Source organism: Cebus imitator, unplaced genomic scaffold (genome assembly GCF_001604975.1).
Source record: "Cebus imitator isolate Cc_AM_T3 unplaced genomic scaffold, Cebus_imitator-1.0 Scaffold118, whole genome shotgun sequence".
NCBI lineage: Eukaryota > Metazoa > Chordata > Mammalia > Primates > Cebidae > Cebus > Cebus imitator.
Genome location: NW_016107433.1, coordinates 5,903,413 through 5,917,169, shown reverse-complemented (window position 1 = coordinate 5,917,169; position 13,757 = coordinate 5,903,413). Strand labels below are relative to the sequence as shown.

General features: G+C 44.6%; 1 protein-coding gene across 20 annotated transcripts in view; it reads right to left on the bottom strand.

The window, feature by feature from the left end:
• Nucleotides 1-1,591: 1,591 nt before the first annotated feature.
• ZNF821 (zinc finger protein 821) overlaps nucleotides 1,592-13,757 on the bottom strand; it is a 26,788-nt gene continuing 14,622 nt past the window's right edge. For 16 of the 20 annotated variants that reach the window (XM_017539369.2, XM_017539364.2, XM_017539370.2 and 13 more), the window contains 5 exons: nucleotides 10,225-10,350; nucleotides 6,935-7,080; nucleotides 6,167-6,271; nucleotides 3,342-3,508; nucleotides 1,592-2,547 (listed from right to left, as the gene is read on the bottom strand). In XM_017539369.2, coding sequence (XP_017394858.1) covers nucleotides 1,893-2,547; nucleotides 3,342-3,508; nucleotides 6,167-6,271; nucleotides 6,935-7,080; nucleotides 10,225-10,350 — 1,199 coding nt within the window. In that variant the 3' untranslated portion in view covers nucleotides 1,592-1,892. Of the gene's footprint in view, nucleotides 2,548-3,341; nucleotides 3,509-6,166; nucleotides 6,272-6,934; nucleotides 7,081-10,205; nucleotides 10,351-13,757 lie in introns of all 20 variants that reach the window. The other 4 variants (XM_017539375.2, XM_017539376.2, XM_017539373.2 and 1 more) reach the window with 2 other exon arrangements.

Genomic DNA, 13,757 nt, shown 5'->3' with positions numbered 1-13,757 from the left:
TTTTTGAGACAGAGTCTTACTCTGTTGCCCAGGCTGGAGTACATTGGCACAATCTCAGCTCACTACAACCTCTGCCTCCTGGGCTCAAGTGATTCTCATCCTCAGCCTCCCAGGTAGCTGGAGTTGATTACAAGCACGCAAGTAGGTATTTTCTTTTAAATGTATTTTTCAAAACAAATATTTTAGCCTGCCTGGTAGAAGTAACCTTAGTTTATTAGCTGGGTGTGATGGCACACACCTATGGTCCCAGCTGCTTGGGAGGCTGAGGCAGGAGGATCACTTGGGCCCGGGAGTTAGAGGTTACGATGAACTATGATTGTGCCACTGTACTCCAGCTTGGGTGACAGAGTGATATCCTTTCTCAAAAAAACAAAGCCTAGGCTGGGCATCGTGGCTCATGCCTATATTCCCCTTACTTTGGGAGGCCAAGGCAGGCAGATCACCTAAGGTCAGGAGTTCCGAGACCAACCTGGCCAACATGGTGAAACCCTGTCTCTACTAAAAATTAGCCAGGTGTGGTGGTATACACCTGTAATCCCAGCTACTTGGGAGGCTGAGGCAGGAGTATCACTTGAACCCCAGAGGCAGAGGTTGCAGTGAGCCGAGATTGTATTATTGCACTCCAGCCTGGGCATCGGAGTGAGATTTCGTCTCAAAAACAAAACAACAAAAGAAAACCCGAGTTTGGTGGGGGTCAGTTGACACTGTTAAACAGCCTTGGACCTATGGAGGTCAGAGAGGAATCTAAGTTTCCCTGTTAAGATACTGGAAGAAGTCCATATTCCTGGCATAGTTATTTTTCTGGCTACAATTTAACTAGGGCACTTCCTTCTGGACCTCAAGATCTATAATTATCTAAACTGAACACAACCTTTGGTGCAGGCTAGGAAGGTTCTGTGCCTGTTCTGTACCATCACAGAAACTTTTTAGAAATGACCTCAGCTCGTCTCCTCCATGGTTTGGCAGCCATACAACCTGCCAGAGTAATCATTTTGGCCTAGCCTTAACCACTATTGACCTGAACGTCCTTAACCACCTTAATTCTGGATTTTCTTCAGTGAGTTTATTATCCTACCTTGCCTCTGGTGAATAAATAAACAAATAAAATGCAAACGAGTTTCTTGGTGCTGTGGACCTTAATATTGTAGCTATTTTTCTCTGAGCCTATTCCTAGATGCAGCTGACTACTGTCTGAGATAGAATTGTAAATGTTTGACAAATAATATTGCTGGGAAAAGTTGCACACCTAGTTGAAGGTATTGCATAGTCTTTAGGAAACACCAGTTATGAGGCAAGGCGTCTACTTCTAAGTTTAGAAAAGGTAAGCTAGGTTTAAGTAGCCCTTGGGACCATAGGTATCTTCATTATGGTTGTGGGAATAATCATCACAGTCAACACTGGTTCTTTCTTCAGTGTTGTGCTTATTCCTTGGCAACTTGTAAAGGCTCAAATAAGGGCCACTGCTTGGACAGCCTCAGCTGAGGAGCACCTTCCCTAAGAAAAGGGCAAGCCACCAGAAGCCACTGTCTGAAAACTTCCATCCAATGTCATTTGTTAGAATGACATTGAGAGAAAAGCAGGAAAGGGTCAGTAAAGATAAAATTAATTTATTTGACCTCACAACTTCATGGGCCACACAGGGGCCCCACAGTCCTAGAAGCAGGCCTGTGGCAGTGGGCTGGGGAGTCCAGTTCTCTGGAGTGCCTGCTCCCTTGTCCAGAGCTGCCTTGAGCCAGGTCCCTCCTGACCCCATCATCCTGCTCCCACATGCAAGGGCCACACAGGTCCACCTGCAACAAACCCGGGCCTGCCTCTGGCAACAAGGACAGGGCCTCGTGTGTGTGGGTGGGTGGGTAGGATGGCAGGCAAGAAGGCAGACAGGAAGGTGTGGTTCAGTGCAGAGAGCTGCTGTTCTGCTCTTCAAAGGCCATCTTGCCCAGAAGCTGGCTGTCCAACTCCACGCCACTTACAGGTAGCTGGAAGAAGTTCATTTCAGCTGCTAAGGCTGCCATGGCAGAAGGGTCCTGGCCAAACTGAGCTCGCAACATCATGTCCATTTTTTCCAGCCTCCTCTTGAGCCGCTTGGCCTCTCGCTCTCGGATGAGCCGGGCCTGCCGCTTTTCTGGTGTTTCGTTGGCTCGCTTCAGCCTCATGGCCTCCCGATCCCGCTGCAGCCGGCGTGCCCGCTGCTCATCTGTCTCCTGCATGCGCTGTAAGCGCTTGGCTTCACGGTCCCTCATGCGCCTCACCTCCCGCTCCTCAGGGGTCTCATTGTCCCGCCGGCTCTTCTTGGCTGTGCGCTCTCGTTCCAGCCGCTGCAGCCTTACTTCCAAAGGCTCATTCTGTCGACGAAGGGCCCACTTGCGTACACTGGGAGTCTGGGCTTCCAGTAGTTTACGGTAGGCAGCACAGTTGTTGCACACAAGCAGAATTCCAGCAGGATACACTGGAGGACTAAAGGCAATGTCCTTCCCCTCAGCACTGGAGGGGCCCTCGTTGTGGGCTGTGGGTAGGGATTCCATATTGAGTACTTCAGGAAGTTTCTCACTGGAAAGCAAACATTTTGGATGGTTAGTGTTTCCTTCTAGCAAGGGTCAGGACTCCAGCCCTGCCTTATTCTTTTCCTATGATGCCAGGGGCTCCACGCTCACCACAAGGGAGTCACTTTGAATGCTTGACAGACCTCTTCTACTGCTCCATCCCTTCTTTTCGAGCAAGGGTGTCTATCAAGTCTTAAAGCCCACCTGGAGTTAATGACTGAGCCACCTGCCACAGCAGTGCACCAGAAATCAGACATACCCTTGGCATTTTCACTCAAGCCAGAATAATGGTTTTGGTAAGAGCTTTGTAGGGGCAATCCTGCTGTGGGAATGGAGGCTCCTGGAGGTGGAGACCTCCTTCAGGCAAGGTGCAGACCACCAACTCACCTCCTCCCCTCGCACTGCCTGCATGCAAAGGCAGACTGCACTGTACACTAGACAAACGGGACAAGGATACAATGTTCCAGTCTTCCTAGGACACAGTGGAGACTGCGTCCTCACGCCAGGGCTCTCTACACCCTACAACTTCTTTCTCCATGCTTTCTCATGAGTGTTCTTGGACTTGCCTGCATCTCTTTCTAGTTGAAGATATTCTGACAGGAAAAGAAATGGGAATTCATTTTCCTTTTGGGCTATGTAATAGAATAGGCATATTTCCTAGCCTTCTTACTTGTTCTTCCAGGTAGTCATGCATCAGTTGCCTTAGCATTACCTGTCTCTAGCCTTCGCTTTAACCTCAGAAAGCAGAACTCATACCCAGTAATTTACTCCCAGCACAACAGGGATAGTTGCCCAGCTGACCTGTTAAAAGTGGCATGGCTGGTGAACCGGGCTCCACACACAGCACAGTTAGATCGCTGGTCCTCCGAGTGGATTAAGAGGTGGCGACCCAATGACCCTGGGGAGCTAAGTGCCCGGCCACAGACAGGACACATGTAGCTCTTGGCGCTCACCACTGCTGCAGTGTGCTGTAAAACAGAGCCTTGATCTGTCAGTCTGGCACTACCTCCAGGACAATCTGCACCCACTTAGAAACAACTTTCTGGTCGGGCACAGTGGCTCACACCTGTAATCCCAGCACTTTGGGAGGCCGAGGTGGGTGGATCATGAGGTGAGGAGTTCGAGACCAGTCTGACTAACATGGTGAAACGCTGTCCCTACTAAAAATACAAAAATTAGCCAGGCGTGGTTGCGCACACCTGTAATCCCAGCTACTCAGGAGGCTGAGGCAGGAGAATCACTTGCACCTAGAAGGTGGAGGTTGCAGTGAGCTGAGGTTGTGTCATTGTACTCCATCCTGGGTGACAGAGTGAGAATCCATCTCAGAAAAAAAATCAACTTTCTGGGAAATGTTTCCTTTCATTAGTCTCAGAATAAGGAATTTACAAGTATTCTGTTTAGCCCCTAGAAAAGTCAGTCTCTTGTATTAGTGGCTCTAGCCATCTAGACCACTGCTTAGATTTCATTAGCTTGAGTTCTGCCTACGTTCTGGGACATGTGACTGGCTTAAGAAACAGTGGGGCGCCAGAGCCCTCTTCAGAGCCTGAGAAGAATTCATGTCTCAGATAATTTCTCTGTCTCCCTGGCTCACACTGTGCAGGTATAAATACATGTTAAGGAAACAATGAAGGCCAAATCTAGAAGCTGGCATGGAATACTGGTATGTAACAGGTATTTATATCTTGCTTTCTCAATATTTTCAGACAGTCTTCTGAAGTAACACTTGTCCTCATGAACCAACTATCTTTATGGTACAGCCCAGGCTGCCATGTGTGCCGATGCCTTGTCAACACCAGCCAGGAGGCACAGGTGCCCTGTGATTGGATCATGGTAAAAAGAACACACAAGTCTGGTATTCAGATACCCTGGTTTACACTAATTTTCACTGGTATTTAGAAACATTTGTGTTAATTTTTTGTTTTTTGGTTTTTTTTTTAGACAGAGTCTCATTTTGTCACCCTGGCTGGAGTGCAGGGGCACAATCTCAGCTCACTGCAGCCTCTGCCTCCCGGGTTCAAGCCATTCTCCTACCTCAGCCTCCCAAGTAGCTGGCATTATAGGTACGCACCACCACACCCGGCTAATTTTTTTGTATTTTAGTAGAGACAGGGTTTCACCATGTTGGCCAGGATGGTCTCAAATTCCTGACCTCAAGTGATCCTCCCACCTTGGCCTCCCAAAGTGCTGGGATTACAGGTGTGAGCCACTGTGCCCATCCATGTTAACTAATTTTTTTTCTTTAACACAAAGCCCTTATTATTAGTAGACATTAGTTTCTATTTCACTATTTAAAATATGCATTAAATAATTTAGAAAAAGTCACTTAATTTTCACAGTGTGTCTGCCTGGAAACCCAGACATGTTTATCCAACATATCTCATTTATTTTCTAAAATGTTGGAAGCTTTGAGCAGAATCTTTTTTTTTTCTTTTTGAAACAGTCTCATTCTTGTCACCCTGGCTGAAATGTGATCGCTGCAACCTCGACCTCTTGGGCTCAAGCTATCCTCCCATCTCAGTCTTCCAAGTAACTGGTACCACAGGCACACACCACCACACCCAACTAATTTTTTTTGATTTTGGTCTTTTATTATTAAATATTTGGAAAGCATTTCTTCTGGTTCAAGAAAATTTTAAATGAGAATTAACAGTACATTAAACCTTTGTAAAGATCCCTCCACTACTCAACCAATGAACATTGGAAAAAGGCACAAGATCATTACATTTATTTTCTTTTATGTCTTTCTACAGTTCCACAAGCTGATGATTCATAGCATTTGCATATATATTTAACAACTGAATCCTGACGCTGTTTAGAAAACTGAACACAAATATCTTCAATATGCATAAGAGCAACAAAGTAATACAAGAAATATCAGTTTCTTGCTTTAAAATTACAATAAATCTAGACTTTTAACTTAGCTAGAGCACCCTTCTTTGTGATAGAATCTGTGTTTTTCATATCTAGCTGACTGTTTTCTTTGACAGATATAAAAGACTCAAAAATATCTACACCAGTGAGTTCACTAAATGGGCTGCAACCAACTAATTTTAAAAAAAAATGTTTGTAGAGCTGGGGTCTTGCTATGTTGCCCAGGCTGGTCTTAAACTCCTGGGCTTAAGCAATCCTCCCACCCCAGCCTCTCAGCTGGGATTCTGGGTGTGAGCCACCATGCCTGGCTTTGGGCCAAATCTTTTTTTTTTTGAGACAGAGTATAACTCTGTTGCCCAGGCTAGAGTGCAATGACGTGATCTTGACTCACAGCAATGTCCGCCTACTGGGTTCAAGCAATTCTCCTGCCTCAGCCTCCCCAGCAGCTGGGACTATAGGTGCACGCCATCACACCCATCTAATTTTTGTATTTTTGGTAGAGATGGGGTTTCACCATCTTGGCCAGGCTAGTCTTGAACTTCTGACTTCAGGTGATCCACCTGCCTCAGCCTCCCAAAGTGCTGGGATTACAGGTGTGAGCCACCGCACCCAGCCTCTTCAAGCCAAATCTTAATGGAAGCGACAACCCAAGACTCCTTCAGGAGTTAGAGAGAGATAAAGACCAAAGCAAGATCTGGGCTACAAGCAAGCTGTCCACACTCATGTTTCAGAGCACACAGCTCCCCGATCCATACCTGGTACACGTGAGCAATCAGCTGCTCCCGGTTCCTGCAGTCTAGCTGGCACAGGGGACACTGGCAGAGTTCAAGCAAGGGGTCAGAATTCAAATTCTCTGTGACCTGTGATTCAACAAATAGGCAACTCATTAGGACTCTTCACTCGTCTCTTCCCTGCCCCAGCTTTTTAAACAGGGTACCCTGTTAAAAGGAACCCAGACTGATGGCACGTGTTATTCTTAGCTTCCCATTGTGGGCTGAAGAAAAAGTAATAGTTGAAAGGGAAGTATGGCTTTCAGCCATGAGGACACAGGATTGCTTCAGAGAGAGCCGATCTATTTTTTTCCCTGAAGATAAACTCTGCAGAGACAGGGGTAGCATTTTTCCTGTCACGTTCCCTGCAGGAATCCTCAGGAACAAAGTTAGTGAGAAGGTGGCACTCCAGGTGACACCTTGACTTAGATTTGCAAGCACGTTCAAGAGTCCGCCTTGGGAAGTCAGCTTTCCACTTCACTGAAGTGGCTCTTCTGTCTGGAAAGACGTGGGGAGCTGTAGGAAAGAGGGCTGTGCACGGGCGCAGTGATGCGTGTATAGAAAAGCATAGCTGAATGTGGTGAGAACTGAGAATCTGAGGTGTGGGTTCTGGTGCCACGAACAAAGAGGCCTCCTATGCTGGACCAAGAAACCATCAGAGGCAAGACTGTGCCACAGGGGTGAGCAACATCAGGACAGGCAGAAGGGTAGGGCATTGCTGGATGTCTGGACCCAGGGGCCATTGTCACTTGCCTCGTGCTCTACCACTTCGTTCCCACCAACAGGCTGTTCTGTATTTTCTAACTCTTTCTCCACTTTGACCACCCCTCCATCTTCCTCTGATGTGTGGGAAGAGACTTCATCTTGTGTGGTCTCCTCTTCATCACCCTCACTGTCACCTGGAACACACAAACTCGTCACTTGTTCTGATTTTTTGCATGAATACATCCTGAGCTGCTCTCCACCCTAGAGTTGGCAGTTATAATAGAAAACATTTTCAGATTTTCCATTATATAGTCTATATAGTTTAGTTGGGTACATATTATGTCAAGTGGAAATCAGTTATAGCTGTCATTTATTATGCCATATACACATAAAGGGAAGAAGTGAGACAAAACCGCATCAGAAATGGTTACTGTGCCCTCTGTGTGATCATAAAAATAATCTTTCTGACTCACAGTTTTCAAATACCTCACACTTCAAATCACACCTCCCTGAGTACCTTACACTGAGCTCATTCCCACAGCATACTACCTCTGACTTACCGACACTTCCCACTGATTTCACCATGAGCCCCCTGTACAACTCCTCTGTGGTGTCACTATTCTATTCTCCTCTGAACCCCACTAATCTCCTTTCCCAGCAAACCGCAAGGCACACTTACAGGAACATCAGCAAGTTTTTCTTCCCTCTTACCAGCAAAGGAAACAGTAGTAAATAAGTTTGAAATGATGTCACTTTATAGGGAAAGGGTTGTTCATTACAGTGGAAAAATTAGCACAGCAACAAACCTCAGGCACTTTGCAGTGGTATCCAACTCACTCTGTTCTTACTCTACATTGGAACATGGCATTCTAAGCTAAATAAGTCCACCATTTCTGTTGATTCTTTGGATTATCTGATGGGTAACTGAATGTATTATGTGGAAGGAACAGGCCATTCTTTAGGATGAAATGTACTTTCTTGTGACTAAAGTATAAATTGAGTTTGTTTTAGTTTGAGGGGTAGGATGTAGCTATGGGGAGGTCTTCCTGTGGCTGGGGAATCTGCAAGGTTTATGTGAGCTGATTTTTCTTCTCTATTCCTTATAAAATAGAAAATGAAAAAGGACCAGAAAAATAAATAATAACGGTAGTTCTTTCTGAAAGGGAAAAAAAGTGCTAGTACCTTGATCTCGACAGGTAGCCAAACCTAGGGAAGCTGTGACACTCCAGCCCTCTCCCAACCCCTGGACCCTGGACTTCTGGGCCTGATATGAGCAAGCAAGAAATACAGGGCTGAGTCTCAACAGGCTGTCTGCATGAGACTCACATTTCCTAGCTAACAGTGCTGCTTGCCTTCTCTACTACTCCTTGCATAATATCTAAATCCACCAGTATGTGAGCAACAGCCATTATATTTTACTTCTTCCTGGGCAAAACTGGTTAAATTCCCTTTCTTCATGAGAAGGTCTAAGCAAATCTGCTAGTAGTTACATGTGTCCTTATTAGGTTCTCCAGGCGACAGGTGGACTGGATTTGGGGCCTGGAAAGAGCTATGGTTTATGTGTCTTATTCCCCAGCCCAAAGCTGCTTTCATTTGAATCCATCTCAGTAATGAAGGATTGGCACAGATTAGATCATACCATGTTTTCTCACCAGCTTATTTGAAATGTTTGTAAATTTAATATAAACTGATGTATCAAACATATATTTGTAATTTTGCAATAATCCAAATATATGTTGCTACTAGAAAAATAAAAAAAGGCTGGGCGCAGTGGCTCATGCCTGTAATCCCAACACTTTGGGATGCCAAGGCGGGCAGATCACGAGGTCAGGAGATCAAGACCATCCTGGTCAACATGGTGAAACCCCATCTGTACTAAAATATAAAAACTTAGCTGGGCGTGGTAGTACACACCTGTAGTCCCAGCTACTTGAGAGGCTGAGGCAGGTGAATCGCTTGAACCCAGGAGGCAGAGGTTGCAGTTGGCCGAGATTGTGCCACTGCACTCCAGCCGGGCAATAGAGCAAGACTCCATCTCAAAAAATTAAAATTAAAAATAAAAAAAAATACATGTGCTGTCTAGAGGGACAGTACATCTTTTCCCAAATGGAAATCTATTAGACTTTTGCAGATATTGTAATTCCAACCTACTACTCAAGAAAGTAGTGGCCTCCATAGGTTTTCCAGACATGTCTGGGTTCATTTTTCAGTGCCTGAGGAATTAATTGCTAAATTATTCTTTGTTGTTGATATTGCTTTATAATTTGCTTGGGTGGAAACATGTTCCTAGAAGGTTGCAGAGTCCTCTCTCCCTGTTTTCACCCAACCCAGCCTCAAATATGGTGAAAAATTGGAAAAGTGATTCTGAATTCATCCTAATAATAACCAGTATCAAGTGGATGAGGTGGCGAGAGTGCTGAAATCTTCCTAGGAATACACGTCTCAGGACGTGTTTGTTCAGGCAGGTCACAGGACAGACAGACAATCCATGAGGCTCAACTTGTAACAGCCACTGTCTTAACCACGGGATCTTCTTAGAGAATTGGTATGGGAAGATCTTGACATTAGCATTTTATACACTGCATAATCTCATTACTAAGCAAATCTTCTTGTGTAACATTAAAACTGGGCCTTCAAGCAAGATTTCATTAATGCCACCCTTATATTTTATTGATTACAAATACATAGATCCTAGGAGACAGGAATTTTTTTTCATTTGACCTAGCTCAGGGACTGCCTGAGCACTATTTATTCCTATATCTTTGTCTGTCACAACCAACAAACCTATTTGTATATGGCACTGTGCCAAGTACTGTAGTCCATAAATTTAAAAATATATACATATATATAGGCCGGGTGTGGTGGTTTATGCCTATAATCCCAACACTTTGGAAAGCCGAGGCGGGTGAATCATCTGAGGTCTGGAGTTCAAGACCAGCCTGACCAACATGGAGAAACCCCGTCTCTACTAATAATATAAAATTAGCCAGGCGTGGTGGCGCATGCCTGTAATCCCAGCTACTCGGGAGGCTGAGGCAGAAGAATCGCTTGAACCCGGGAGGCGGAGGTTGAGGTAAGCCGAGATCATGCCATTGCACTCCAGCCTGGGCAACAAGAGCAAAACTCCATCTCAAATAAAATTACATATATATAACCTGCCCTCTTTTTCTGGATAAACATGCCTATACACCTTAGACCACCTTTAGGGATGCTGAGGATCCACATATCTCCTTTTTCATGTCTTTCTCCCAACCCCCATGCACAATCCCCAGAGCACACACACTCTGATAATTCTTCTCCCATTGCCCTGAGTCATTACCAGAAGGTGCAGAACTCACTGCTACTGGAGTCCTGATCTCTTAGTTGTTGGATAGCTTGTCGCTGACTGCCAAGGTCTCCAGGAAAATCAGTTTTCATCATCGCCTGGCGGGCTTGCTCTTCTAGCCCAGCAAATACTTGATCCCCTGGTGGTCACAAGGAAAAATAGTCAGGCCACCAGCTGGGCAGCACATCCCCAGGCAAGCTGGTTGGAAGGTCAGATCATTCAAAGGTAGGAGACAGGTAGGCACCCTGTGGCGGGGTCACTCATCTCCAACTCAGCTTGCTGCCTCCAAGTTTCTGGGTGCAGCTGCTCTTCCTGGGAAGTAAGCCAGATGCTCTAGAAAGCATCACTTTCTCCTCTTAAATCCTCCTAGTCTTGACTTCTTTCAAAAGGTGACCAACTGCTACTTCACAGATTTCACTGCAGACTCTCAAATCCATTTACAACCTTCCATCAGGATTGGGAAGACGGGCAAGAAGGGGCAAAGCGATGGGATGAAGACAGGGCAATAAATCTGGGCCCTGTCTTAATGTACTAACATTATGTACCATAATGTACTAACATGGTCTTGACTCAGTGTCTATCTCTGACTATAAATAAGTACTTCAAATCATCCTTCGAAATAACAATCTCTCTCATCCCATCTTTTATCCACTCTCCTTCCAAAACATGCTCTGGAAGTTCTTCCTTGACTTTCTTTCTAATGTTTATCATAATTAGCCATGAGAAAATTAACAACTGATTGAATAATAGACTAGAAGAAGAATAGATACGAACTCACTTCTGTAGAAGAACAAACTTCCTGAAACACACTGCTGATTTACAACAAATAATATTCATGCAGTCTTCTTGGTCCATTTTTTTTAAATGCAGTATCCCAAAGCCCTGGACCAATCCTTGATTTTGCATTTACTTCTCACGAACACTGCTTGGGATCCATGTGGCTACTGAAGAGTTAATGTTTAAGTGCCCTTTTATTTCCAGGAGACCAGGCATAAGGAGAAGAGACAGTTGGGTTTCTTGAGGTTTCTAGTATCTCAGTCAGAGTAGAAACTACAGTCCCCATTCAGCAGCCAGCAAGAGAGAATAATAAAAAGCCCCAGTGAAATGTCTGACAATAACCAGGCCCTTTCTTACCAAAGAGAGAAAGGAAAGTACACAGGCTCAGGTTCTGAGCCAGGATACAGTGACGTGGGAGGAACCAAATGGTAAGCTGATCTGCACTCCTAGACCTTGGGCAGTGGAAGACTTGATGTGGAGTAGGCCTCATGTGATCCCTTTAATCATTTGTTCAGCAAATATTTATTGAGCATCTATTATATGCCAACTACCAAACACTAATAATAGTTTGACACTTGCAAGTTCCAGGCTCTAAGTTAAGTGTTTTATAGTTATCACCTTACCTTAATTATCTGCAAAACTACGTGGTAGGTATTACTACCTATACTTTACTTAGGAGAAAACTAAGGTTAATGGTGGAACCAAGATCTGTCTAACTCTAATGCCCTTTTTCTTTTCGAGACAGGGTCTCAGTCTCTCCCCCACGCTAGAATGCAGTGATGTGATCATGGCTTACTCGTCTCAACCTCGCAGGCTCAAGCAATCCTCCCACCTCAGCTTCCAGAGTAGCTGGGACTATAGGCATGCACCATCATGCCTGGCTAATATTTTTCTTTTCTGTATAGACAGGGTCTCACTGTGTTGCCCAGGCTGGTCTACAACTCCTGCTCTCAAGAGATCCCCCTACCTCGACCTCCTAAAGTGTTGGAATTACAGGCATGAGCCACTGCCACTGGCTTAATGTCTATATTCCTTAACCGCCTTCTAGGAGAGATGTAATTAGAAGGTTGGAAGCTTCTTCAGGTGGTTTTGCTGAACACAAACACTTATCTCTGTGTGAATATGGCTCTGATCCTAGTGTTAGTGTTTCCTTCATACCATGAGAAACTGATACATACGACTCAAACAGCAAAATTATGTTATCAGGGCTAGCGTATGACCAAAGGAAAAATGATCGTTCTGATACCACATCATGAGTTATCATGCCTGAATTACAGTAACTAACATTATGGCTATTATGACTCATACTGTGATTGGGAATAGAGGTGGTTCATGTTAAAAGTGTATTCCTAGCTACATATCCCTCAAGGAAAGGAAAAATAAGCTGTTTTAAGTCCATCTTCACAATATCCAAGACGACATATTGGATATAAATTAGTGGGTAGAGAAAGCAAAAAAAAAAAAAAAAAAAAAAAATGAATTCAGTGTTAAGAGTGTTTCCTTGTCCCTTTTGTAGAAGTGAAATACTTAATTTCTCTGTGTTGGTTACACTGCAACAACAAGACCAGGGCCAACTGGTACTTTTTTTTTTTTTTTTAATGAGACAGACTTTCATGCTGGAGTGCAGTGGCTTGATCTCTGCTCACTGCAGCTTCCGCCTCCTGGGTTCAAGCAATTCTCCTACCTCAGCCTCCCGAGTAGCTGGGATTACAAGCACCCGCCACCATGCCCAGCTAATTTTTTTTAGTAGAGATGAAGTTTCACCATGTTGGCCTGGCTGGTCTTGAACTCCTGACCTCAGGTGATTTGCCCTCCTCAGTCTCCCAAAGTGCTGGGATTACAAGCGTGGGCTACTGTTTCTGGCCGAGGGTCTACTATGCGTTACTGAATTCTTTGGGGTAGGTGCATGTTTTCAGACCTAGGAGCCATGGGCAGACATAGCAGTAAGGAACAAGTTATGTACTAGCATATAATTAACAAGGGGCAGACCATTCTCATCAGTGACACTTCTGGTCTTCAAAGAAACTTAGCCAGAAACCAGCTAGGTTTAGAACATACTAAGAATAAACATTATATCTTCTTTCTTAGATTCACCAATGGATTAATAAAAAGACATCTAAAAGGATATGTCCCTTTCCAGATGAGTCAGTAATTCAGTTTTGTCTCCAACATGAGCTCAAGATTTATTTTTTTCTATTGATGTCTGAATATTTAGGCTTTCAAGGAACAGAGAGAAGTCTGTTCAATACAACTTGCCTATCTAGGACTCCTAGGCAATCTCACCTGGTGTAACCTGGATAAGTTAATTCTGTCATTCCTTTTTGGCAGTTTGGAAAGAAAAGCTGTGCTTATATTTTAGTCTATTCCTAACTTGGGGAAAAAGGGTAAGGTGAACTTTATTCCTCAGGACTATTCCTATTTTAAGCATCACCATAAAGCAAAATATATAAAAACCATAAAAAAGAAGCTATTTTGCTTGGTGCGGTGGCTCATGCCTATAATCCCAGCACTTTGGGAGGCCGAGGTGGGCGGATCACCTGATGTCAGGAGTTCAAGACCAGCCTGACCAACATGGTGAAAACCTGTCACTACTAAAAATACAAAAACTAGCTGGTCATGCTGGTGAATGCCTGTAATCCCAGCTACTGAGGAGGTTGAGGCAGGAGAAGTGCCTAAACCCAGGAGGCGGAGGCTGTAGTGAGTGAAGGTCACGCCACTGCACTCCAGCCTGGGCGACAGATCAAGACACTATCTCAAAAAAAAAAAAAA